Source organism: Simochromis diagramma, unplaced genomic scaffold (assembly GCF_900408965.1).
Source record: "Simochromis diagramma unplaced genomic scaffold, fSimDia1.1 OVJJ01000680.1, whole genome shotgun sequence".
Classification (NCBI taxonomy): Eukaryota; Metazoa; Chordata; class Actinopteri; order Cichliformes; family Cichlidae; genus Simochromis; species Simochromis diagramma.
The window spans coordinates 1,992,049-2,019,377 of record NW_024387470.1 but is presented as its reverse complement, the minus strand read 5'-3'; the positions used below and the strand labels follow the sequence as shown (position 1 = coordinate 2,019,377).

General features: G+C 41.1%; 3 protein-coding genes across 12 annotated transcripts in view; 2 read left to right on the top strand and 1 right to left on the bottom strand.

Moving 5' to 3' along the window:
- The window catches only part of LOC120723485 (bone morphogenetic protein receptor type-2-like), a 28,655-nt gene extending 24,146 nt beyond the window's left edge, over positions 1–4,509 (bottom strand). The window contains exon 1 of the mRNA XM_040014957.1: positions 3,563–4,509. Coding sequence (XP_039870891.1) covers positions 3,563–3,641 — 79 coding nt within the window. The 5' untranslated portion in view covers positions 3,642–4,509. The remainder of the gene's footprint in view (positions 1–3,562) is intronic.
- Positions 4,510–7,951: 3,442 nt separating this feature from the next.
- Positions 7,952–27,329, top strand: part of LOC120723482 (dedicator of cytokinesis protein 9-like) — a 69,336-nt gene continuing 49,958 nt past the window's right edge. For 5 of the 9 annotated variants that reach the window (XM_040014943.1, XM_040014947.1, XM_040014944.1 and 2 more), the window contains exon 1: positions 26,348–26,911. In XM_040014943.1, the coding sequence (XP_039870877.1) occupies positions 26,750–26,911 (162 nt within the window). In that variant the 5' untranslated portion in view covers positions 26,348–26,749. Of the gene's footprint in view, positions 8,622–26,342; positions 26,912–27,329 lie in introns of those variants that run through there. The other 4 variants (XM_040014953.1, XM_040014952.1, XM_040014946.1 and 1 more) reach the window with 2 other exon arrangements.
- Positions 11,100–13,327, top strand: LOC120723488. Of its 2 annotated transcripts, XM_040014962.1 has the most exons (6): positions 11,100–11,419; positions 11,563–11,662; positions 11,780–12,039; positions 12,130–12,316; positions 12,488–12,615; positions 12,702–13,326. In XM_040014962.1, the coding sequence occupies exons 1-6, from the start codon at positions 11,354–11,356 to the stop codon at positions 13,017–13,019; spliced, it is 1,059 nt and encodes a 352-aa protein (XP_039870896.1). In that variant the 5' UTR covers positions 11,100–11,353; the 3' UTR covers positions 13,020–13,326. The 2 variants fall into 2 exon arrangements, with proteins under 2 accessions (XP_039870896.1, XP_039870895.1); XM_040014961.1 differs by having other exon boundaries at positions 11,780–12,316; positions 12,702–13,327.

The following is a 27,329-nucleotide window of genomic DNA, read 5'->3' as shown; positions in this document are numbered from 1 at the left end:
CTGCACTTCATTCTGTTGCAGCTATCACTAAGTCAATGTGGACATGAGGAATACTGACGTCTGAGGATTTAAAACCTACAAAGAGGAGGATACGCATTTGCAGCAAATTCCACATAAGTGGCAGTTAACAGATTGCCTTCTTTTTAAACCTTCTGTTCACGTAAGTACGCACAAACCCAAGCAGAACTGTTAATCCACACACTGAACAACACTTTTTGCACACTCTAGATGTATTGTCTGCACTGGTCAAGGAAAATGCCTCGTACTAATCATAGGCTGTCACTCTGAGTTACCATCTCAAGGTTGCACCTTTTGTTTTCTAAAGCATCCGCTAATTTCTCCTTTTTGCCAAATCGGAAGCATGTTAAACACTGCTCTATTGTATCTCTTGCTGCTTTTACCTCCTCCCAGAACTTAAACCAGTGGTACTGGAAGAGAGACACATTGATTTTTTTTCAGCTAATAGAGTACAACGCTGGCTGTATTAGAGATCAAATGACCTCCCACCTCCTGCCCATTCCAGCATCCATTGGTCTGTTTCTATCTGCAGTCAGTATCACATCTTAAAAAATAATGACGAGGACCAACCAAAATATCATGGAATCAAAGTGAGGCCAGTGCTTTTCTCCAGCCTAAGCTTCTAATTTGCACTGTTCCAGTTATGTAAATATTATTTCTGCTTCTACGTGGCTGATATTTTAGCATTTTATGAGTGACTGTCCTCCTGTTTACTATCCTTCTGCTTCTCAGGATGTACGGCATCACATCCTGAGAGCTTAATGCACACTCAGCAGTGTAGGGTGAGGGCCAAAGTGGACACAGCTTGGTAATTTGAGCTTGTGGGCTTTGGGTAATTTTTTTACACTGCTGACACTGAGTAAAGACAGTTAAATCATTCCTAAAGCTTGGTTTGATTATATTAGTGTGCATCATAATAAGCCACTATTTGGATTACTAATTCTCCCAAAAAGCTTTCAACGAACAAAAGATAAGCAGAAACTATTTTTGAGAACATTTAACTGTCCTAAAAATATTTGATAGGTGCAGCCTGTAACTCAGGTAAAGTTCTCTCTGTGCCATCTTCGCCACCTCTCTGCCACCAAGACAAATTCCTCAAATTTTATTGAGAGTGATATTTAAATAATTCTGATCCATCCTCTTCTACATGTTTTCCAACCAAACTTGCAATTTAAAAGAATGAGCAAATCAAAGGATCCACAGCAGTTTACACCTGGCTAAAAGAATTCCATGGCCTACAATGTGGGCCAGGACGCACATCTAACAACCACACCACAGTCCAACAGGAGTCTATAATCTTGAGCCACTAACTTCACTTTTTGTTGAGCCACTGATGTGGCCAAGCTGACAGATTCAAGAGACCTGCCGTGGCCTTGCAAGGCTAGAGAGAGGCGACCAGGCTAGGGAACAGTAGGTCTGTCAATGCCACAGTATGGGGCCCTCGAGACAATGTCTTTAGGTTTGGGCAAGCGGAGCAAATGAGCAGGCCTTTTATTCTATAGTATATTGGTGCTACTATAATCCTCTTTGGACCCCCAAATCTCCAGCTTACCTGGTAGAAGACTAAGTTTTTGGCTGTGATGAAAAAAATTTATATTTTTAAATTGTCACACAGGTTTTCAGCATGAATATGCTACAACTTAGGCCTTACTTGGAAAGAATTCTCTGTAAATAAAAGCCGTTACAAAGAAAGCCTGTGGTCGCACTGCAGGTATGGTGTGCAAGTTTCTGCCATGTTTGAAACGGTTTCTACATGACATATTGGAGCAGCAGGCATACACCTACACCCACATCCACATACTGACGAGTCACCAGGGACAGTCAGCGAAAGGACGACCCAGGCCCAGCTGCAAACAGGTTAAACACATGGCAGCAGAGGGAATTCAGAAATGAACAGAGGTAACAGAAAAGTCATGAAAAGGGGACAACGGGAGGAGGAAAAAAAAAAAAAAAAAAAAAAAAAAAAAAGCAAGACGTTTAGTCAGAGAGATGACTAACACTTCTCCAGATATACAGCCCTGTGCTGCTCCTCATCTTTATCGTTCCAAGGATGACCTCAAGATCGGTGCACCGGGATGTGTCTGCTTTGCATTCATAAAGCAACAGCATAGAGAGCAAGCAGTTTGTCTTCTTTCTCTCTCACTGCTGTCCTAATTAATTTTGCACAGTCCAACGATTTGGATTTATTGGTCGTTTACACCGCACATACACACATAAGCGTCAATTAATTGCCCTTGTGTTGATTACTGAAGTAATATGTCAATCTTCTGACAGTCGGCGCAAGTAAACCACACTCATGAAGGTAAGGTATATTATAATTAAGTATCAAATGACATCACCACAATTTACATTTTGCTTTTTGTTTGTCTTTTTTTTTTTAAAGCACCTCTGTAAATGATTTTAGCCACAACCTGAAAGGCTCTCTCTTCAAAAAATGTTTGTCTATTGAATCATGCTTTTTCTCCACTAGATAGGTACAAATCTGAGTCAATAGGTCTCACAATAGGTTAAAAAAGCAGACTTCAATGTCATGTTATAAAACCACCTTGTCTGTTAAATACACATCTAAATGCAAATAGGGCACCATCCGCAGGCAGCTTTAAAATATGAACACAGTCACACAGTGTATTCCAATTTTGCTAAATGCATTCTTATACTTTCCTATGCAACAGCAGTTTTAAATGTGGGTTTCTGATAATAACCTGTCTATGAATGGATGGAGGAGCCTAGGCAATAACACACACTCACAGAAATAATAATACATTATTAAGAAGCACACACATTCACACCCACGCACTGGGATGGGCAAACCAGGCAACACAAACCCCCCTATTTTCAAACATGGTGCCAGAGCCTGAGCACAATCTTGAACTTCACCTAAAGCACCCATCTTTTAAAATACCTTCCCACACATTCCACCTGCTCCCTCTTCTCTCCTCCTTTCCCTGCATACACTGCTCCACTATCTCTGTGCAGCTCTGCTACTATCTTATCACACTCAAGGTCTCACAGAAGCCTGGCTTCAGCCCAAAGTCTTGAACAGGGGGCACAACTTGGCAGACAATGGCTGCAGTATGTTTGGCAGTGTTTTTCCAAGCACTTTTGTACACCCAATGATTAAAATAAGCAAGGGGTGAATTTGCTGCTGTGTTTAAGAGAAGATATCTATGATGTTTTATTACATTCAATGATATGAGTGCCATAGAAGACTCCAGAAAAGACCTAACCAGACAAGATGCGGGAGAAGAAAAAACAAACTGATGAGGCAGACGCACACAAACACAGGGAGCAACAAATGTCTTTCGGATTTTTTTTTTAACCACAGCCAAAACACACACACACACACACACACACACACACACACACACACACACACACAAATAAATAAATACAATTAACAAAAAACGAAAATAGTTTTATATTCAAACATCTGCACCATGGCGAAGGTATAGAATGAAGCAGAAACCAACAGGAAAGCATTAAATATTAATGAGGAGCACATTTTCTCTCAAACCAAAAATCAATTTACCAGTAACACACTCACCAGCCACTGAAGTCAGGAAAATCGCCAAGCAAATTCCAAATTCAGCCAGCGACTTTATCGTGATTCGGCCCACAGCCATGACAGTCTTGACTGACTTTGGTCTCGTAGTTAGAGGTCCACCGAGTTTTCTTTTTACTTCTTCTGTAGTTCCCACTTTGTTTTCAGACCCTCTCCCTCACGTCATAACTTGAACTACTCTCACGGACATGGAATAATACATCGAGCAATTGTGCAAAAAAGTAACGCTGTTAGGTTGGGGTCGGTGATTTGTTCACGATCGTTAAGTGCAAATGAAAGTTAAGTTAGTCCCGTTTCCGACCCCAGCACAGCCTGGACAGACGAGCCGAGCGGCTAACTTGTTTGGCGGATCTGCCATCCACAACTAGCCAGTGAGGAACGTCCATATCTGCTAGCTAACATGCTAGCTGCCAGGGGTTACTGTCTGGTACTACAAAACTTAGGTAAAGAGGGTAAATACCACGAAAAATCAGGCACTCAGTTCTTTCGTCTAGATTTCAAACCATTCTCAGCTTTAACCCTTTATAAAAATGTCCAGTCGTCGACACTTACAGCTATAAATTCGGCATTTAAAGATTAGCCACTTAGCCCGGATAGGTCGCAAGCTGACTGCTCCCGAAGCTAACCGACGCTAGCTTAATTCCAAGCCAGTTACTTCTCTGTCCCGTCTCATTTCTCGCGCTTCCTTGCAGAAGAAAACAAAATTCATAAATCAGTGGCGCCTATACTGAGCTTTTCTGGTGTGCGGTACACCGCGACTACTCCTCCGGCGCTGACAGATGGCGGAGGGAGGAGATGGATATCTCTCGTTCTGAACAGGGCGGCTGGGAACGCCTCGTTTGCAGGCTTGTCTGGACCGCTCGTCTCCGGTATCAGGTTGCTGTGGGTTGGTGTGGGGGGTGGAGGACAGAATTCCACCGCGGGAGGGGTGAGCCAGCGCCACTGTGCTGCAGACTATGGATACAACACCCTGAATCATGTGCTGCATTCAGGCTGTCGATGGAACTGTCGAAACGTTAATTACTGTAAACACCGGCCTGACGTTAACATCCTATACCTCGAAAAATAGTCGCCAATGTTATACGCCAACGTTATTACACGGTTATAGTACAAAGCGATAGGTATTGATAAAAACAAATAAATAACTGCTGTTTGTTAAAAGATGATAACAATCAAACATGCTCAAATATAACGTAAAAGTAAAGTAAAATTTTATTTATATAGCACCTCTCAAGATAAAAATCACAAAGTGCTTCACAGAAGCTAAAACCTAAAAATAAAAATTAACCAAAAGCAAGTTTAAAAAGATGAGTTTTTAGCTGTTTTTTAAAAGCAACCACGGAGTCCACAAATCTCAGGCTCAAAGGGAGAGAGTTCCACAATCCGGGGGCCAGTTACAAAAGCTTTGTCGCCTTTTGTTTTCAGCCTCGTGTGTTGGACAACCAGCAAGCCCTGGTCACATGACCTCAGGGACCTGCTGGGAATGTATGGATGTAAAAGTTCACTTATATATGTTGGTGCTTGTCTATGCAGAACCCTGAAAGTCAAGGTCAAAACCTTAAAGTGGATTCTGAATTTAACGGGGAGCCAGTGCAGCTGAATCAGCAGGGGTGTGACATGGGAGTACTTGGTCAGAAGCTTTGCAGCAGCATTCTGAACAACTTGCAGATGCTCCAAAGAGGCTTTACATAAACAAGTAAACAAAGAATTACAATAATCCAGACGAGATGAAACAAATGCATGAATGACAACTTCCAATTCGGAGCGCGATACAATGGGACTCAGCTTAGCAATGTTTCTCAAGTGATATAAACAGGAGCGAACCAGAGATTTTACATGGGCATCCAAAGTCAGAGCTGAGTCAATAGTAACACCAAGGTTCCTGATAGACGGTTTGGCAAATGTATCAAGTGGACCCAAGTTTTCCATAACACTAGGTACAAAATTTTTAGGAGCACAAACAAGGACTTCAGTCTTCTCCTCATTTAGTTGAAGACAGTTTCCAGCCATCCAACCTCTAATGGAGTCTATGCACTTATGCAAAATCTGTAGCTTGGAAACATCATGGGGCTTAAAGGAGATATATAACTGAATATCATCTGCATAGCAGTGATACGAAATCTCAATAAGTGTTGAAGAGGAAGTAAATACAGCAAGAACAATAAAGGCCCCAAAACTGAACCTTGTGGCACACCATAGGCAAGAAAAGTAGAAGAGGAACTGTACTTACAGGTAGCCACAGAAAAGGATCATTCATCCAAATAGGATTCAAACCAGTCCAAAGCAGCCCCTGATATACCCACCCAGTGTCTCAGCCTATCTAGCAGAATATGATGGTCCACAGTATCAAAGGCGGAGGTCAGGTCCAACATCAACAGAACGGAGCATTCTCCTGCATCACATCTCATCAAAATGAGAAGTGTAGTTTCAGTAGAGTGAGCTCTACAAAAGCCAGATTGGAATTTATCCAGAATGCTGTATTCATCTAGAACAGCTATAAGCTGCTTAGCCACAACCTTTTCTAAAATCTTAGCAATGAACGGTAATTTTGAAATTGGTCTGTAGCTACTAAGAAGAGAAGCATCAAGCTTAGTTTTTTTTAACAGTGGGTGAATAACAGCATTCTTACAATAAACAGGGACCTGACCAGAAACCAGTGAGGTATTGATAATTGTGAGCACACAGGGACCAATAGACTGAAAGACATTTTTAAACAAAGATCCAGGTAAAATATCAAGAGAGCAGGAGGACGCTTTCATCGAATTAACTAACTTGACCAGCTCTGGTAAGGACACAGGTAAAAATCTTTCTAAAATTACAGGCCTAGCTTGAGTTGGAGCAGACAAGAGAGACACAGAAGGAGAGATATTGTTCCTCACGTTACTGACTTTTTCAACGAAGAAAGAAAGAAATTTTTCACAATCTTCATTTGATATAATTGGGACAGCAGGTGGAGCAGGAGCAACAATATCACTAATGGTGTTGAATAGTACCTTGGGGTTACCTCTGCTCTTAGACACTAAGTCTGAGAAATAGGCAGCCCTCACATCTCGAACTGAAGTGTTAAAAGAGACTAAAAGGTCCTTTAAATGAAGGAGCTGGACATGCAAACGCGTTTTCCTCCATAAACGCTCAACCTTGCGGCAGCAACGCTTTAAGGAGCGAATGCTGTCATTTATCCAGGGAGACGAATTTGAAACCTGAGCTAGTCTAGTTTTGACAGGACAAACCACGTCTAAAATAGAAAGACAATGATTATTAAAAAGATTTGTTACAAAATGAACATCGTTATAAGGAGATAAAACTAAATTAAAGGCATCGGAAAATTTAACAGCAGTAGAGGAATTTAAGATGCGAGAGCTAACCACATGTCGAATAGGAGAGAGAGACAGATGAAAAGACAGGTTAAAAAGAATACAACGATGGTCCGAAATAAAAATGTCCTCAGTACAAATAAAATCAATGTTTTAAACCTAAAGTAAAAACAAGGTCCAGTGTGTGTCCTTTGGTGTGTGTGGGACCAGACACATCCTGAGTAAAATGAAAAGAATCCATGACGCTAAGGAAACCTCTGGCAAAGAGGTCAGAGTGTATATTAAAATCCCCGACTATAACCAGTCTGGACAGCTTCAAAGTCGAGGATAAAAAGTCACTGAACTCCTTTAAAACATACTGTTTAGGCCATACACTACAGCGCAGTAAAACGGATCTTTATTTCCAATTCTAACCAGCTGTAGTTCAAAGGATGACAAATGTCCGACAAACACCGCTGCGACACCTCCTCCTCAACCCGACGTCCGAGGCTGGCTGATGAAGGAGTACCCACTTGGGGAAAGTTCGATGAAGGATGAAAAGTCACCATCGCGCTGCCAGGTTTCAGTTAGAAATAAGAAGTCCAGTTTCTTGGAAAGAATAAAATCGTTCAGCAAGAACGTTTTATTAGTCATTGATCGAGCGTTAATATATAATGTATTATTCCTGCATTTACCTACTTATACTTAGAATTTTCCAATTGTCATTTAAGGCATCGTTTGTTATTCAATCATTAGTGTTACTTTACTGCCTCTGTGTGGTGAATAAAACATTATAAGTGTTAAAGTACACTGTAATTATTCCAGCAGGTGGCAACGTTAGCCCGTGCCTATGACTAACCGGTGTGTGGTTTTCCCTCATCTAATCTCAAAAATCAAGTTTTCCTATATATATTTCCCTATATAGTCCTTTTATGAATATATAAAACAAATAACCCTAATTGCAATGGAAAACACTGAAGCTTTTAATATTGGAAAGAGACAGAAAACACTTAAACCTCACCTCATCTATACCACGGAAAAACATTAGAACGTTTCCCGTTTCAAGGGTAGTTAATATGGGCCACAGCTCAACTCAAGGGCTCTGATTTCCGAGGCTCCCTTTTCACAGCGGGTAGCTCGTCGTGTTTAATTTTGTAGTTTTACAAATTTCCTTCCTGACTCAAGTCCACAGGCCATATGTATTTCCCACTGGAATCGAACCACCTGACAGCAGCTTTCACTATCGTATGAGGAAACAATTACACTATGGAGTCACAGAACTTGGCCAGATAGGCACATGATGGCTGAAAAAGCTCTGTCCTAATGACTAAAGGAGGCGTGTCTGTTTGCGAAAGGGACCTCAGCGGGACGAGACGCCGCACGATTTTGGATGTTGCTCTCTGGTCGCTGTTGACTGGGGACGCAGTCGCCAGGTATCCTGGGCTACACTGTCCGCTAGCGTTAAGTTTACGAAAAGCATGACGACAGAATAAAACTGCACGATTCTGCGCTTAGGCAAGTCGGACATCCCGGAGCGCAGAGTATCTGCGTTTTGCAGCGACAGCTTGTAAACAACCTCGCACACCGTGTGCTCGTCGCGGGACCTGTCTGTCTGATGAAAGGTGGGCTATACTATGGCTGCTGCGCCACTGGAGGCGAGGAAGTTTACCCGGGGTCTCAACAAACCGGGAACCGCCGCAGAGCTGAGGCAGAGCGTCTCCGAGGCTGTCAGGACGTCAGTGTTGATGGTAAGAGAAAGGCTCTTACCAAGGCAAGTGAATGAACATATTTGACCCACTGTGTATCATGCAGTGTACCTTTGGAGTAGTTTGCTTCGTTCTTGCTACAGAGGAGAATTTCTTTGGTGCAAACTTCAGTGCCTTGCTCAAAGGCAGTACTTCTAAAGAATGGCGTGTTTTACTGTATCAAAAACATTATGTTCAAACTGCCAGTTTCTGGTGCATATACTTTACACTCGCCACGACCTACTGTTCCCGAAGAGGTTGCCAGGTAACTGAAACATACACCAGCTCTAACGTAATGAAGGCTAAACACACCCATTCATACACATTCTGTCATCTGACCCGCACAGTTTCATCTTTTAACTAGACAATGACCAAACGGCCACACAATGACAAAGGTAACAAAATATACCTGTCTTATTTACAGTATGAAGGAAGATTATTCTGCACTTGTGTGCTCTGTGGCACATGTAATAGTAAAACAAACAAATAAAAAATGTATCATTCTTGACCAGCTCATCAGGATAGTTAAAAATACTGCAGTGGGGTTTTCACATGCAACTATGTCTATGTAAAGAGTGGAAACAAGGAGAAATAAAACAGCTCTGTTTAAGAGTAATGTGATCCACCGGTGCCTGTAAAGCTCACAAATTGTTGCATGACTCATTTCATAAATTCTTGTCATCGTCAGACTCAGAAAACAGTGCATCCAACCAAGGACTGTCCAACACATAACCCCTTAAGCCATATAATCTTTTGTTTTTAAAGCATGGATTAGATTAATATTTAAGTCATATTTATTTTTGTCATATTTTAAATGTTAAGCTTCAAAGATATTGGTAGGCTGAGTTTACTACACAGTAAATTTCCCAGTGTTAAATCAGCAGTGTTAAAGTGTATTTACTCTAATAGAGTCATTATAACAACAGCTGGAGCAAAACGCCCCCCAGTGTGGGTGATGATTCCTGGAGTTAAAAGAGACAGTGTCAACGTTACTCTAGAAAGCTCCTCCCACCACAGACTGGTTTTCAAACCAAGAGGATTTTTCATGATGCCATTTTCTTCACATCAGTTGCAGGGTAAGTTGTTCATATTTACTTATTAAACCAACAATTCGACATTTTAAGCACAGGTAGCATGTTAAAATAAGGTTACATTCCTTTTGTCCATGTTTATTATATATTTCATTTTGTACCAGAAGCAAATGTGACACTGTCTGTATGCTAATGTAAGGTTGTTAATTAGCTAAAAAAGTTGACTGATATCAGTGTTGGACTGTAAGGCTTGTTATCAAAATTTATTTCAGTGTGTAGTGGTGATTGTGTTGTGTTCTAGCATGTTCGAAATTCCATTAAATGAAACCCTCCATGTGTTGGGATCTACATATTAACATTAGCTAGCTAACTAGCATTTTGGCTAACCTCAGTGCGCGGGCAATTCGCTAGTTAGCGTTAAATTTTAAATTACCTAACTCAAGCATTAACTAATTAAAATTGTACACTAAATGTTACATCTTTCTTTTTTCTTTTTTTGATACCTAGGTACCAGATATAGAGGTCGTTTTTAGTAAGGTTATTGTCTTATTTTAACTCTGCTGTCTTCAGCGATTTTACAGTTACAGGATTACAACCAGCAGGTGTTATAAGCTTGATAAAATATCCAAAATGTCCAGGATTCAGTTTTTAATGCATTTTTTTAGTAGTTTGAATTTAAGATGACAGCGTTTGTATTTATTGTGAGTTGATGGTATTGACAAAAGTTACCCTGCTGCTTTTTCCATTTTGGTTACCAGACTGTTCAGTATGTTAAACTAAAGATGAACAAAATACTGACTCCCTAGTGCTAAGTTAGGTCAGACAAATGGTAAAAAGTAGTAGTTATTATTTTAGTTTTGTATTGAGGATTATATCTTGACACCTTGTTACACTGACATAAAAGTAACATACAGTGTAAGAAATCACATTGCAAGGCTGTTTATGAGACTGTTTTAATATTCACATTTTCTGTTTACTGTAGTTCAATGAAGAGCACTGACTATAAGAAATTACTGTCTACAGGAAGCATGCTGGTTAAAGCAAAACTCGGAGGTGTGCAGAAATTTGTTAGAGTATCTGAGCCAAGCCTTAAGGAGTTTTTGATTGCCGGTAAGAAACCAACCAACCGTGGCTCAGGGGGTTGGGAATCGCATCTGTAACCAGAAGGTCGCTGGTTCGATCCCTGGGCTCTCTGTCCTGGTCGTTGTGTCCTTGGGCAAGACACTTTACCCTACTTGCCTACTGGTGTTGGCCAGAGGGGCCAATGGCGCGATATGGCAGCCTCGCCTCTGTCAGTCTGCCCCAGGGCAGCTGTGGCTACAACTGTAGCTTGCCTCCACCAGTGTGTGAATGTGAGAGTGAATGAATAGTGGTATTGTAAAGCGCTTTGGGTGCCTTGAAAAGCGCTATATAAATCCAATCCATTATTATTATTATAAAAAGGTGTACAAGGGGCTTTAAGTTCTTTTTGTTATTTAGTCTCTTCAAACTGCATTTTATGATTAATTGAAAATGATCTGTGTTTTGGAAGCATCTTAGTTATGAATGTATATTTAGTGGGGGGAAAAACTGCATAATGTGAGTGTCACTGTGATTTTTACTATCATTTTCAAATTATTTTAAATCTCTATTAATTCCAGCGAAGCTGACTAGTTCTTTTCCTTTTGATCTTGCAGTACATCACCACCACGGCAGGTAAAAGAAATGTATGCCAGAGGAATTGTAACCTTTTCCCCTTACCTCAGTGACCCGTACTCAAAAAATGGCTATGTAAGTAGCTAACAGCAATAACTGATACAACTAAAATCAAAATTTTAAATCCTGCCAAAATGTATGTCCTTATCAACTGTTCATGGTCACATAACTTACTGATAAATTAATAAACAAAATGTCTGTATATGTCACTCTCCAAGGAACATTATTATGATGGCGAGAGTGGCACTGGGTACTTGGCCTGGAGGATTAAAACCATACAGAGATGCACTGCTAAAGAGAGGCGATTAACATCTGGAGGTAACACTTATAATTCAGTGGAAACGTATAATACAGTTCCAAATTGTGGTTCTGTATTAATAATGGTTATCAAATGTTATTATTAGTTTTGATAAAGTTGTATTTCATATTGTCTAGCACCAGGAGATGGATCATCGGGTGAAGACCAGTGTGGTGGACCAACTGTCAGACGAGAGTTGCAGTTTGTTACAGAGAACGTGCTGAGTGAGGATGAGTGCAAGGAAGCAATCTCTCTGATGAAACATTCAGCTGATGAAGACACAGTCAAGAAGAAGATGAAGTTTACATTTGTTTATCGACACAACATGGTCCTTGACCCCCTGCTGTCAAGCAACATACTGTCTGTGTTTCCACGTTTCAAAGATATCAAAGGCTTGGTGAATATTTTTCATTACGTTGACAATGTAAACACATTTTATTTTTTGCAGATAGCAGATATAATTCTCTGTTCTCTATCCCTGTTACAGATCGAACAGGATTTTGTACTGATGTTTGGTGAGGATGTATCAGGCAGGTTGCTGGAGAGGTGGCCAACAACATTCAAAAGAAAAATTATCCAACAAGGCAGAAAGCTTCCTTCTACCAGTGACCTGGAAGAACTCTTGCTGGCAGCTGACTCTCCTGAGGATGCCACTGAAGTTAATGCTGACATTGGTGAGCTGTTATTTCTTTAATTAGAACATTCACAGGATATATAATGTTTGTCACAGAACAGCTGTCCTTTTGTATTTTGGGTCTACTCAAACATTTTGTCAATGCAGATGCATTGAAATTTGTTATTGATGAGGATGATTCAACTTTATTAAAAACAAATATTTTTTTCAGGCTGGGACAGTGACCTCTCAGCGATTCTATTGCTATTACATTTGATTCCACCATCTGGTCAGGGTCGGAAGAGACCAGGAAAGGTGTCAGCTTCTCAAGCAGAAAGGCATCTTGTGGTCTTCAAGAAGGTTTGTTTCTTTTCTATTTTTATGGTATGAATTACCAGTTTAAGAAACACTTGATTCTTATTGCCTGTCTGTATTTGTCTTTTCAGACTGGAACAAATATCCAAGAGCACCTTGATGCCATCACTACCAGCACTCAACCCTACCTCCTGGCTGTTGGGGTGAAAAAGCATGACATCCACCAGTTCTTCATTATTCTTGACAAGAATGCCATACCATGCAAGTCTACCTCTTCACTTGGTGCTTTTGATGAACTGTTTAAAGCACATTTTGTGTTTGGCACATCTTACAACACCATGCTTCACAACATGTACACGTTCATCCAAACCACTGTGTACAATATAGATGTTGGCAAAATCAAAGAAAGTCCCAGAGTTGCTGAAATAAGGACAAGGTTGCTTCGTTAGGGCTTGAAGGTTAATTCTCCATCATGAAGTGTTTTGTCTGTCAGGCTGAGTTTACTGGTTCAAACATGCTTGTTAAGCATTTACGGTTAGTCCATGGTTACTTACCTGGAAGAAATCTTCGCCTTAAATGTGCCCAGCGTGACTGTGGCTGTGTGTTTGGCACTTTTTCAGGTTTTAGAAAACATTTAAATACCAAACACCTTAACTATTTCGACCAACAGGCTGACACTGATGTTAAGTTACAGCCTGATGTGGCAGTTAAAAACATTACAATGACATTGGCCAAGAAACACCAAAGTTGTATGGCCATGTATTGGGAGTCTTAGCCTCGAAAGATTAGCTTTAGGACCAGGAAAGATGGTGACACTTGGAGAGCTGAAAGAAGGTCCAGAAATTGCTTTAAAATTTGGAGCTGCGTTGTCTACCAGTGTTTTTTCAGCTAAGTGGATAAAACATCATGGTACAGAGTACCGCCCTGACTTTATCATCTGTACAGAGGTAGTGTCTGAGATTCCAGTGTTTTATAAGATCAAAAGTATTGTTGTGAAAGATGACATTGCATTGCTCTGTGGAAAACTGATGGAAACCCTGTGTTTTGATGACCATTATCATGCATTTAAGGTCAGAATGCACCCCAATATGGTGCTGAAGGTGTTGAACATAAAAGAGCTGTGTTACTTCAAACCATTTGATCTTCAAATGAAGTATGGCACTTCTGATTCCTCCCTGTATGTGGTTCCATATTGTCATTTTATGCCGAACTAAATTCATTGTTTTAAAGTGTTTTATGACTGTTTTTGTGTGTGTAGTGTTTTATGTACACTACATGAGATGTTTTAATATTTTGAGCCTGACATCAAAATAAAGCCGTTAAACGTATTATCTAGTTGTGGTTTTTGCTTACTTGTTTTATATTTTAAAGCATTATTAGAAACCAGGTTTTCATGCTGGAAGAGGAAGAGTTTTAGTAACACTACTTGGTGTAAAATTAATTTAAAATTTTACTCTATGAGAGCTAATTTTTCACAAGAAAAAGTGTATGAATAACACAGTATAGAGTAACATCAACTCTCATCAGAGTTATTTGAACCCCCAGTGTTAACTTGAAATAACTCAATTCAGTGTTAAAAATCAGTGGAATTTTACTCAAATAGAGTTAATTTATCACTATGTTAGAGTAAATAATATGACACTACTAGTAGTGTTAGGTTCATTTAACACTGCGGTGTTACTCAGTGTTAAATTTTTACTCTATTTAGAGTTAATTTTACTCTAAAATTTTAACACTATAGAAAGAGTTGATTTAACACCAATTCCGAATGGGACCAAATAGACTCGGGACCAGTGTTAAATTTAACTCTTTAAGTGTTATTTTAACACTCCGAATTTTACTGTGTACCTTTACCTCCCCCTTGCTTTAATTTATTATATTAAGCTAACTGACTTATCATTTAGACTTCTGTCAAGCCCTTATATCTTGTTTTCTGTTTCTCTCTTTGCAAATTTAAATATTAAATAAAAGTTAAGATGAATAACTACATACATGTATATATCTAAATTTAGTAATATCCTTCTACGATTTTTCACAGGTAAAAATAGGATTAGTGAAAATAGTTAGCAGAAGCCAGGAAAGATATCTTTTCAGTTGTTAATTTAAGTTAAAAACTCTGGTCCAGCAAAAATGAGGTTGGCTGGTGTTGGACTGTGGTTGCTTGGTGGTTTAATCAACAAGGATACAGGATTGAGAAAAACACAGGAAGTGTTTGGTAGATGGGCATGGGCTGCTGTACATACAGCTCTTCAACTTACATAAAACAATCCATTATGTAGTGTTAGTCTTCATTTCTGTTATGTCACAGTAGACTATTAATTCTGGCTTAGGCCAGTGTGTGGCGTGGCATAATGGATACTGAATCAAATCTCTGGGTTGTGTTTAATAATGGATGAGATGATGGCTATTTTTAAACTTGCCCTCTTTCTCTTCCGTAATGTGGTGTCACATTAAGCACCCGCGGGGTCATCAATTATGAATACCCGCAGATGCAATAAATCGTCTAAATTCAAGAGTGAGGCCAGTTCTTGGAACAAGTGCTCATACACACGCTGTAGTTATTGCAGGCGTGGTTGGCTCTCAGCTATACCTTAGTAAACAAAGTGGAGGCCAAGCAGTAGAGCACTAAGGACAGCCTATGGCATTTTAATAATGACTTCCAACTGTGGGAAATGTTTACTTAGACATTTTATACATCATTCTGCCATTTCCCTGCCTTGCCTTTACCCACTTCTTCATACTCATGCCCAGTTATATTCTGTCTTTGTCTTTTAATATTTTAGGTTCTTTGTTAATGAGCCTGAATAACATCGTGGCCCCTGTAAATGTGTGAAAGTGAGAGACACTAACCATATAATGTGCATCCTGATACCTTAATATCACCTCCCATTTTCAGTGGAACCGTGGAACCACTTAAGAGTCAATTCCACTCCAGAGGATTTGGTCTGATTAGAGCATTAAAAAACTGGCAGAGATAAGCTGCAGATTTGCAGATGCTTTAGCACTGCTGACCTATATCTGTGACATGATACAGGGGCTGTGATGGTGCCGGCCGTTTGGTTGTCTGCTGGTTTTTGTGGTCCTGAGTTGCTATGACTGATCGCTGAGCCTAGGCCTTTTCAAACCATGTGGTTTCCATGCTTTCTTTATTTAGGCTGCCTCATGCTCTGTGTCATTACCACCCTTACAGTGAAGTAAACACCGTGGTCAGTCTGGTGTAGAGGAGACTGCAGGAGAAACATTATTTCTTTTTTATTCGTTGTAAGAAAACAACAAAAGTCAACATCACTGTAATCTGAAATTCCAACATCATGACATGATTTTGACATTTTGCCAACCAAACCAAACCAGACAGGCCACTGATCCTTTTAATGCCTGCAGGCTCACAAATGAAGAAGCTGCTTCTTGTTTGAATGCCACGTCATGTTTTTTGGATTGTCTCTGCATGTTTTTGCCGTGTTTTTATTTCTGCTGCATAGCCTGCAGCTGTAATTTAAGTGAGTGTATAGGAGAGGCTTCAACTTGTTGCAAAATGTTTTGTGTGTTTTGAGGTTGCTGTTTTGTTCATTGGAGGTTTTTTTGCCTCAGATTTTGCAGGAAGCATTTATTGCATTTCAACTGAAGAGTCTTTTGCAGAGCTCAACAAATCTTAATTATTCTGTGAACAAATGAAACAAGACTAAGATAATCCCAAATTAAGATTTCTTCTTTGTTTAGCCAGATTTTTCTGCCATCGTGATTGGCAAAGCGATAAAACACATTGTAGAGCTAAACATGATAATTACTCATGAATAGTTTTATCTTTTATATGTAAAATTGTAAATAGTTACACTTTATAAGTATGATATTTCATGTAATTTTATGTATTTGTTGTCTGAACTGGATCGTTATAAATTGTTTGATGTTGTTGTTAAATTTCTTATTTATTGTTTTTGTCTGACCTGCCAGGTCAAGCGTGACACGTAGACTTTTGGCTAACTCTGGCATACTGACACTGATGTTCATTAACATGCACTGTCTCTTTTAAATAAATACTTTCAAATAACTATCATGAAAAAAAAACCCCAGTGGCTATTTCAATCAGCTGTGTAGTCACTTGTGTCTGCAAAAAATGGGCAGTGACCAGAAAATATTTTATCTGACCCAGATGACACAATTGCATATCCAGTTCTGTGGAGCATGTGCAAAAATAGGTTTTTGATGTGGACAACATTCATGGCCTCTTTGGTTGCTTGAGGATCCTGACATGTGAAAGTTGGACAAAAAGCGATACAATTAGAAAACTTGAAGCCTACTTAGATTGAAACAAAAAACAGCAACAGTGTGCTAATTTTAAAGCTACTAAAAGTCTATCCGAACATGTTTGGGTTTTTTTTTTTTTAAATAAAAACGTTCTTCTGCAGGGTTCATGTGGACCCTGTTTCACTCTGTCAATACCTGCAGGCACTCAATATCCAAATCACAGTGGAGTGCATTCATTACTTTTAGCCTAAATTTAGGTCCATGATGAAACTTTTGGCCTCTGTGCCTGAGAATAGAATAGAATAGAATAGAATTCAACTTTATTGTCATTGCACATGCACAGGTACAGGGCAATGAAATGCAGTTTGCATCCATCCAGAAGTGCTTTAGTGATATAGATATATTACAATATATATTAGAAATAATATAGATATGTGAGTATATTACAGAAATGGGTCTATTATGGTGTGTTATAATGTACACGGTATGAAGTATGTTGTGAATATTCTATAACTATAAGTATGTACAGGCTGTAGTGAGTACAAGCTATGTACAGGATATGAACAGGATATAAATATGAAAAACTATACAGAATATGAAATAAATAACTTTACAGAAATCTGAGATATACAGCTATACAGAAATGGGAACTATGCAAGTTGTAAACAGTTGTAGGGTTAAAAATTATTGAATGTACAGAATGATTATTTACACAGAGCTATACAGTAGTGCAGTTAAGATAAGTAAGATATAATTCCTACAGAGGCTATATAAAGTGCTAGTGGTTGTGAGTGGTGGTTCACTCCATGTTATTATTGCGTGTGTGTGTGTGTGTGTTCAGTCCATGTGTTAACGTGGGTCAGATGTCAGGAGGCAGAGTTCAGGAGTCTGACAGCTGTGGGGAAGAAGCTGTTCCGGTACCTGGTGGTCTTAGTCCGGAGGCTCCTGTAGCGCCTCCCAGAGGGCAGGAGGGTGAAGAGTCCATGTGATGGGTGACTGGGGTCTTTGATGATTTTCCCAGCCCTTTTCAGACACCGCTTCCTGTAGATGTCTTTCATGGCAGGAAGTGGTGCTCCGGCGATGCGCTGGGCAGTTTTCACGACCCTCTGCAACGCCTTCCGGTCCGAGGCGGAGCAGTTCCCGTACCAGACTGTTATACAGTTGGTCAGGATGCTCTCGATGGTGCAACGATAGAAGTTCACCAGGATGTCTGAGGACAGGTGGTTCTTCCTCAGAGTCCTCAAGAAGAAGAGGCGCTGGTGAGCCTTCTTGACCAGCTTGGAGCAGTTGGTCGTCCAGGTGAGATCCTCGGAGATGTGGACTCCCAGGAACTTGAAGCTGCTCACACGCTCCACAGCCGTCCCCTTAATGTGGATGGGTGGATGTGGGTCAGCATTCCTCCTGTAGTCCACGATGAGCTCCTTGGTCTTCTCGGTGTTAAGCAGCAGGTTGTTTCTGTCGCACCACTCAGCCAGATGATCCACCTCCTCCCTGTAGGCGGCCTCATCGTTGTCACTGATGAGGCCAATCACCGTGGTGTCATCTGCAAACTTAATGATGGTGTTGGAACCATCAGCAGGTCTGCAGTCGTGGGTGAAGAGGGAGTAGAGGAAAGGGCTCATCACACAGCCTTGTGGTACACCGGTGTTCATTGTGATTGTAGATGAGCAGTGGTTATCCAGCCGGACATGTTGGGGGCGGTTGGTCAGGAAGTCCAGTAACCATTTGCAGATGAGGGAACTGATGCCCAGGTCTGTCAGTTTCCTGATGAGTTGTGAGGGGTGGATTGTATTGAATGCTGAACTGAAGTCTATAAACAGCATTCTGGCGTAGGTGTTGTTGTTGTCCAGGTGTGAGAGGACAGAGTGCAGTGTGATGGAGACTGCATCCTCTGTGCTCCTGTTCTGGCGGTATGCGAATTGGTGGGGGTCCAGGGTGGGGGGGAGACAGGATTTGAAGTGTGCTAGGACCAGCTGCTCTAAGCACTTAGTGATGATGGGGGTGAGTGCTACTGGGCGGTAGTCATTGAGGCAAGATGGGTTGGAGTTTTTGGGTATCGGGACGATGGAGGTGGATTTGAAGCAGGCCGGTACCACAGCGTGGGCCAAGGACAGATTGAATATGTCTGTGAGCACTCCTGCAAGCTCCCCAGAACATGCTCTGAGAACACGCCCGGGGATGCCATCAGGACCTGCAGCCTTGTGGACATTGATCCTGCTCAGCACCGCTCCTACATCGGTAGGGGAGAGAGTCAGAGGTTGGTGGTCTGGCGTCACGTCTTCTTTGGTTGTCGATGAAGAGATGAAGAGAGGAAGCACAGTAACACTCAAAGAACAATGGGAACATGATCTGAGCCCTTCACATTTCAATGAGACTGTCCTTGGACCCTGTTACGTCCCCCCCCACCACGGCGGGGGCAAAGGCAGGCAGGGGACAGCAACACTGGACAACCACAATCAATGAAGGAGGAAGACCACAGAGCAGTTAGGTATCAGGCAGAATTTAATGGTTGGACAGTCAATCTTAACAACAGAGAAGAGGTGGGGGGGGAGGAGGACTGGGCGGTTGATCCAAATCAAAGAAAGTAATAAAACAAAAAGAGGTCGGTAGCTTCCAGGGCCTAGCCTAACTGAAAGAAAAGTGCAAAACAAAAGGCCTACCTAGCTACTCGATAAAAGTCAGTGAAAACATACAAGGGTGGCATCAACCGCATAACCTAGTGTGACTAACAGAGTAAAATCTACAACCAATGTATAGGGTACCCCGGCTTACCTGTCCAGCCTCCCACCACACACAACATAAAGAAGCCTGTTCGCAAATGTTTGTCAAAGCAGAAGCCAGCAGCCCCAGCTGGCCAGGGAGCGGCTCATTTGTAGTGTTCCTTGGAGTGTGATTGGCCAACTGAGCCCAGACCAGCCAATAGACACCTGCCAATCAACTTCGAACTGGCCAATCAGAGGAGGCCTGACGCCTGAAAGATAAACAGAACACAAAACAGAGCACAAAAGCAAAGCCACACCCCTTGGCACGTAACACCCCCACCCTTCAAAAACCAAACTCAGGGTTTGGTGACCTCTCTAAACAGCACGGGAGAGTGCGTCTGCTACAATGTTTTCTGAACCTTTTTTGTGATGGATATTGAGGGTATAATTCTGAATAATCAGTGACCAACGCATAAGCCGCTGGTTGTGATTATACATCTTGGAGAGGAAAACTAAAGGGTTGTGATCTGTGAATACTTGGACTGACCTCTGACCTGACTCTGTATAGACTTCAAAATGTTGCAAGGCCCACAACAAAGCAAGGGTCTCCTTTTCAATGGTAGAATACCTGAGCTGGTGTTTGTCAAACTTCTGAGAGAAGTAACTTACAGGATGGTCAATGCCCTGGGTATCCTCCTGGAGAAGCACCGCTCCCGCCCCAACTGCGCTGGCATCTATTTCCGGTTTGAATGGTAAAGAGAAGTTAGGAGCAGACAAAACAGGGGTGCAACAAAGTAAGCCCTTAAGGCTTTCGAAAGCCTGCTGGCAACTCTCAGACCAAATAAACGGCTTTGAGGGGCTGGTTAAGTCAGTGAGGGGGGCAGCAACAGAAGAGAAATTCTTACAAAATCGTCGGTAATATCCTGTCATCCCAAGGAACCGCCGCAGTTCTCTCCTGGTGGTTGGTTGGGGGAACTCTCTAATCGCAGTGACTTTGGCATCTGCAGGGCGCACTTTTCCTAGACCAACTTGCTGGCCAAGGTAGAGGACACTGCCTCTGGCAAAATCACATTTGGCAAGGTTCAAAGTGAGAGATGCATTTTCTAGGCTAATGAAGACTTCTTTCAATGTAGCCATGTGGGTTGACCAGTCACTGCTATACACAACGATGTCATCCAAGTAGGCTCTGCAGTTGGGGATGTTTCCCAACACTTTATTAACCAGTCTCTGAAATGTTGCAGGGGCATTGCACATGCCAAAAGGCATAACCGTATACTGCAGAAAGTGGTCAGGAGTGACAAAAGCTGAAATGTCAGATGCTTGCTGTGTCAAAGGCACTTGCCAATACCCTTTTAACATATCGAGTTTAGTGATGTATTTTGCAGGCCCGATTTCATCAATGCAGTCATCGATAAGAGGTAAGGGATGTGCATCCGGTACAGTGACAGAGTTCACCTTTCGGAAGTCGGTACAGAATCTTGGGCTTCCATCTTTTTTTGTGTCTAAGAGACATGGTGAACTCCAAGATCTGGAGCTTGGCACTGCAAATCCATTCTGAAGAAGATACTCAACTTCCTGTTTTATGATCTCCCTCTTTGCAGGACTAACCCGATAAGCGCGCTGTTTGATTGGTGTAGGGTTAGTCAGCACCACATCATGTTTTATGACAGAGGTTTGAGACGGGATATCACTGAACAGAGATGGGAATCCCGATATGAGTGTTATAATATCATTACTCTGTTCAGCAGGAAGGTGGGACAGGTATTGTGTTAGGGTCGACAATATCACAGAATTACCTAGTCGAGCACTTTGAGGCTCAGCACCCCGTAACACCAACCCATCTTCATCTGGAGTAATCTCCACCTTGGTCACCGAAGCCATCGGAAACGTAGCCACAGATGGCACAGCTGAAGGTTCACGAGAGTTGTACAGCTTCATCATGTTGACATGACACACCCGAGTGGGACGTCTGCGATCTGGGGTCTGAATAATGTAGTTAGTCTTGCTGAGTTTTCTCTCTACAACATAAGGACCAGAGAACCTAACGGAGAGAGAGGAGCCGAGCACCGGAAGGAGAAGGAGCACTCTGTCACCTGGCAGAAATGAACGGTCAACAGCCCGCTGATCAAAGTGTCTCTTCATTTTTGCTTGTGACGTGGCTAATACCTTCCTGGTTAAGGAATAAGCCCTCTTCAACCTGTCATTCAGTGTCTTGACGTACTCTGGAAGGCTTTTGGCGTTGTCAACCGGTGTAGCGAGCCTTTCTTTAAAAACCTTCAAAGGACCCCTCATCTCACGCCCAAACACCAGTTCACTGGGACTAAATCCCAGAGATTCTTGGGTTGCTTCCCGACAGGCAAATAAAACAAGTGGAACACTTTCATCCCAGTCCCGTTGGGAACTATAACAGTGTTTCCTTAACATAGACTTCAAAGTCTGATGAAACCTCTCTAGTGCCCCCTGACTTTCAGGATGGTAAGAACTCGAGGTTATGTGTTCAATGCCTAATGTTTTCAGGGCTTGGGCAAACACTCTAGACTTAAAGTTAGTGCCTTGGTCTGTTTGCACAACCTTAGGCAGACCAAAGGTTGAAAAGAATCTCAACAGTGCTTTGACAACAATCTGAGCTGTTATTCTCCCATAGCTGGACTGGTCATTGGGCATACTGGGAATTTGTCCGGTGGGCCGATGGTAATTTTTCGTTTTTATGCGCTGATTTTTTTTTGTTGTTGTGTTTTTTCCCCGTAACGGTGTAAACAATGAAAGGTGGCGGATTGGCCAGATGCTGGCAGATGTGTAAAAATAACTCAATTGTTTGGTGGTGGCTATGGCGGAGCTTCCACAGATTCAGTAAAATTAGAAAGTGGTGGAGGCCAGCAGGTGGATGAGGGAAAGGGGAGGCAGCTGCTGCTACTTCAATCACGAAACTGATCAATGATCAGCTGATTGGCTTTTCTGTCACAAGTCCCGTCTGTCTTGTTTGTTTATCGCCCACTTTGCACCAGAAAGAGGAAACCAGTGGCAGCAGCACGTTTAAGCTTGATCAGCTGTTGTTAGAATTGATTTAATATTACTTTCTAGTATCAGCTGATGTTTGCTGGAGCCACAGCTGTAAAAGCTGCTGGTCTTGATATCGGTTTGGATATCTGGTGAGAGGGAAACATGAAGATGAAACCAGGAGATGTCCTTACTGAATCATCAGAGCTGAACAGGTGATGGAGAAACAGGGTTACCTTTTAGGTGACATGAATTAGTTGAAGGGAAGTTATGAACTGTTTCTGAGAGACAAATAACACCAGTATCCTTTTTTACTTAGCTGACATCTGGTAACTGTGTAGGGGCGGCTCTAGCAAAGTTTTGCCAGGAGGGCAGGTAGGGCATTAACAGGGAAAGGGGGGCACAAAGAAATACTTTTCTTTCTTATTCTCATTTAAAACGTCTAACAAATATCAGTTTTCATCTGATGTAAAATGTATAGAAATCCATTATTGTCCATAGTCATTTTTTTTCAGGGTCCCAACATAATTTCTTCAGAAGTAAGTATGTATATGATGCCAGTATTTTCCCACATTTTCTAGATATTGTACCTGTACTGTGTAAAATGCCATCAAAAAGTCAATTAGGTTTTATTCTTTCTCACCTGTCTTTCTGTCTCCTTTCACTTTTTAAAGGTTGCCATGTTAGAAAAAATATTTTGCCCTGCCATGATGTTAATTGATGTGGTAAATAAATAGTTCATGAAAACATCACTAAATCTGTCATTTATTATTTTTAATATTCAGTAATAGTCATGTGTCACCTCTAGTCTTCTCTGTCTTAATGTCAGGTTTCCACCATGTATTGTAGATAGTTCAGGAGGTTAACTCGACCAAGCAGTCTTTGGGTTTTGGCTAAGTACTGTTTAGAATACCAGAATAGGGAGTGTAGGTTTAAGTTTTAGAGTGATACATATATACCAACAAGACAGTGTCACAATGACGTTTGTTTTCATTCAAAGGCTTTATGGTTTTTCCTATAATACCTGGTGGGCCCGTCTATAGTCAAAATGCCCGGGCTGATTTTTTGTCCCAGTCCAGCCCTGCTTGGACCCCTATAGGGTCCCTCTGCAGGGCACCCATAACCTCAACTAACTTAAAAGTACCTGTGTTTTATTGTTTGTATTCATTTAACGAGAGCCATATCATGGATGGATAATCATATAATATCCTTATTATTTTGTACCGTATTTACCATATTATCTTCCTGATTTTGCCTGTCAGCCTATAGTCTTACCCCATTAAAATGGAAAAATTCCATTCCTCTTTTCATCCTAGATGGTTAAGAGATGCTGTGTGTAATTGAACTGATTAAATCAAATCAAACCACATTAGTGAAACCATTCGTTTGCTTGCTCACACTGGGCAGTGTTACAGTGTTTGGGCAAAGCTTTTAGTGACCATATATCTGGAGCTTTTTTGTTGTTTTGTTTTGTTTCATAGAAAGCTTTTTCAGAATGTATTCAGGTTAGAAGTGTCTCCTGGCTTTTTCCAGCAAGTTATTGGGGTTGTTGCACTGTTAGTATCAGCCTCTGGGAGGCAGCATTGGTCCATGTCTCCTGGCATTACAGGCTTCAAGTTACTTTAGAATGAATAAAGACTTATTCAAGGATGTGCACATGAGAAAAGCATAATGTTTGCTTTGCTGACTGAGGGCGATTTTCCTATTTTTGTTTTGCAGTCTGCTTTACAACACATGGAAAAAGATCAAAAAAAATATTTGTATTTATTGAAAGGGAAACTCAAATGAATATATACTTGCAGGTTATTGTCCTTACTTCTAAAGGGAGCTTTCAAAAGTGAAAACAGAATGCCTGTTGCAAGTGATTTGAGAATTTAGTAGCAAAAATATCCTGCAGAATACAGAATTAATGTCAACTGTGGAGCTCTGCTGTGCAGGTCTAAAGACCATTTTATCGTTTTTCAGTTTATTATTTTGCTTAGTTTTTGCTCTATAGCTTTATAGAATTTCATGCTCATAGATGTTATTTTCCACCACAGCTGACTGTTTTCAATTCAGTCTGAATGTATTTATATAGCAGGATTATAAAGCAGTGGAACAACGATCCCCTCACTGTGCTTGAAGTAGAAATGAAACAGTAAATGTATAAAGGCTGATTACACCATTGGGGCCGGCTCTCAAAAACTGACATAACTAACATAAACTAATGGAAATCTTACTAATAAGACAACCAATAACTACAATAACTGCTGTTACAGCAGTTATTTATTTAGGGGAAAAAAAGGGACACTAAAACTAAAAATCAGTTTAAGGGGGTCACATTTGTGCTGCCTCTGGCTGTAACAGTGGGTTGAACCAGCTTTCACCTGACTCAAACAGACTCTTCTCCACATAGCCCTTATTTTTAAAGTGCTTTACAAACACAAACATTATGGCTAACAGGTGGATTTTCTTGTGTCAGTGCAGTTAGCTAAACAATGTACAACCACTTACTGCTTCAGAAAATAGACAGTATAGCCTTGATTTTAACATAAAAGTTATTGTTGCAGCACAAAAGTGGTCCCCTTAAACAGATTTTTTTAGTTTACTCTCTTTATATTCCCCTGAGTTATTGGTTCTGTTGCTAGTTTAAGTCTATTGACAGCAACCAACCAATCGGTGACGTAAGGTTCCATACTGACAGAAGATGGTGCTAAACACGTTTTTAAAACTTTAAGTACTTATTTCTTAAATCCAGCTTCACAGACAGAGTTACCTCTATGTCAGTTTTTGAGATGAGGCCTCAATGGTATAAATTAGCCTTTACCTTTACTTGAAGGTAGATCATTACCAGGACAACGCTGGCTTGTGAGATCCTAAGATTTCCAAGGTGTACAGTAGACCTAGAAACTCCTTTTGTAGGAATAAAGTTGAGGTTCCAGTAACTGACACTACTATATGAGATTCTCTCAAAAGTCTTAGCTGTATGTGTGTATTTTTACAATTATCCTCATGCATACACTAGTTTAATAGAAAATAAAAATTGATTGCAGTACACGTGAATTTATTTAAATAACTTCATTCAGTATCTTACTGGATACTGGGCAGAAGTCGAACTTGTGACTCCCGCTTCAAAGGTGTGTACTCTTACTACTACACTATCCAGCTGCCATAAATAATTTGTGTCAGAAGTGGGATTCGAACCCATGTCTCCACAGGAGACTGTGACATCCTGACAATTATGTATATCTCCTATCAGAATCAGATGCGTTACCCATGTGTTACCCATTGTGCTACATCATCCACGTAAAAGTAGGTGAGTATGTCAATCACTGATCAAATATTTACACCAGCAACCACAGAGAAGATGAAGAATATACATTTAAATTGTTGTAAATAAACACACCTGTATATTTTATAGCTTGTTCTATGACGCAGTAGGACAGCGACCAGTAAATAACAGTAAAAGTAATACCAGGCTTGTGTTAGTGACCATGTGACTGCCACACAAGATCAAGCGAAGTCATTCCTTTTAAGACTAAATGACATCAAAGATTACTGCATCTGCTGTAATTCCAGTGTCAGTGGGAAAAAGAATATCAAGCGAGAGGGGGAAAGAGAAAGAGTAAAACGTTGTTTGCAGGAGGTGATTTATGTTTGGGTGAGTCTGTGTTTGCATTTTTGTTAGTAGTAGTCTGCTTGTACTGTTGACAAAGCATGCAGAGTCAGATAAATGACTAAGCTGCATGACTGTAGGTTGGGGGTGGGGGGCTGCTGAGAGAGCGAGAAGGAGTGGGTGGGGCGGGGTAGTGACAAGAATGAGTGAGATACGAGGTTGACAAAAGGGGGAAAGAGAAAGGGGAGAGAGAGGGAGAAGGAAAGAGCAACTGAGCATCCTCATCCCCCAGCAGAAGGAAGAGGAGGCTGTTAGTCAACGCCCTGCTCTGACTGAAAGAGCAGCTCAGCAGCCTCATGCCGTTCATCCCCACTGAGCAGCAAACAGAAGGATGCCACTCAGCAGCCTGACCCTTAGGCTGAGATTTGCTGGATTTGCTTTTCAAAATGGTGAATGTGTTTCAAATTGAATGATTGGAAATCCTTGTAAGCTACGGGGGATCATCTGATACCTGTCAGTTCATCTGCAACAGGACTTTGTGGGAAAGAGGTCAAGTTTGAGAGACAAAGTTGGGGCTGCTGTATCTGTGTGTCGCAAAAATTCAGCTTTTCCTGCATGGTGCCTGTGAGCATCTGGGAGCACCATGGGATGCACCACCAGCGTGGTTCTCTTGGAGGTGCTGCGTTCCATCCTTGAGAGAAACTGTGGCTACATCAAGGGGGAGGTGGAGCTGGTGGTTCTGGAGGAGCAAGTGGAAACATCAAGTCTAAGGGGATCTCAACTGTGGATTCCCACCAGCACACTGGTAACTACCACTAAATATTAGTCTTGTGTTTAGGTATATTTTCCAAGAAGTCAGTAACACGGTCAGCATATTAACCATCATCAAATAAAAAGCAAATTGATAGTTAAACTGCACTTAATACTTATTTATCAGTAACTAATAACAACACAATAATTAATGTTTACTAACTGGTTAATAACTGGCCAGTAAATAATCTGTCCAGTGTAGTTGGGTGAAAAATGTTTGATCTGCTGAATTTTAAGTTTGCTCACTTACAAAGGAACAAACAGTCTATTTTTTATGATAGTTTCATTTTATTGGACAGGAACAGAATGTCAACCAAAACCTTGAAAAAAAACCCCACATTACCAAAGAGCTCTCAAAGGATGTCAGGGACAAGATTACAGACAAGCACAAGGCTGGAATTCGGAATTTGGCT

What these genes read in the sequence shown, in the direction of transcription:
- LOC120723488 (XM_040014961.1), top strand. Translation starts at nt 11,354, where the DNA reads ATGTATGCCAGAGGAATTGTAACCTTTTCCCCTTACCTCAGTGACCCG. An exon ending in TGAAGTTAATGCTGACATTG is followed by an intron (nt 12,317 to 12,487) that starts GTGAGCTGTTAT and finishes TATTTTTTTCAG; the next exon opens with GCTGGGACAGTGACCTCTCA. An exon ending in ATCTTGTGGTCTTCAAGAAG is followed by an intron (nt 12,616 to 12,701) that starts GTTTGTTTCTTT and finishes TTGTCTTTTCAG; the next exon opens with ACTGGAACAAATATCCAAGA.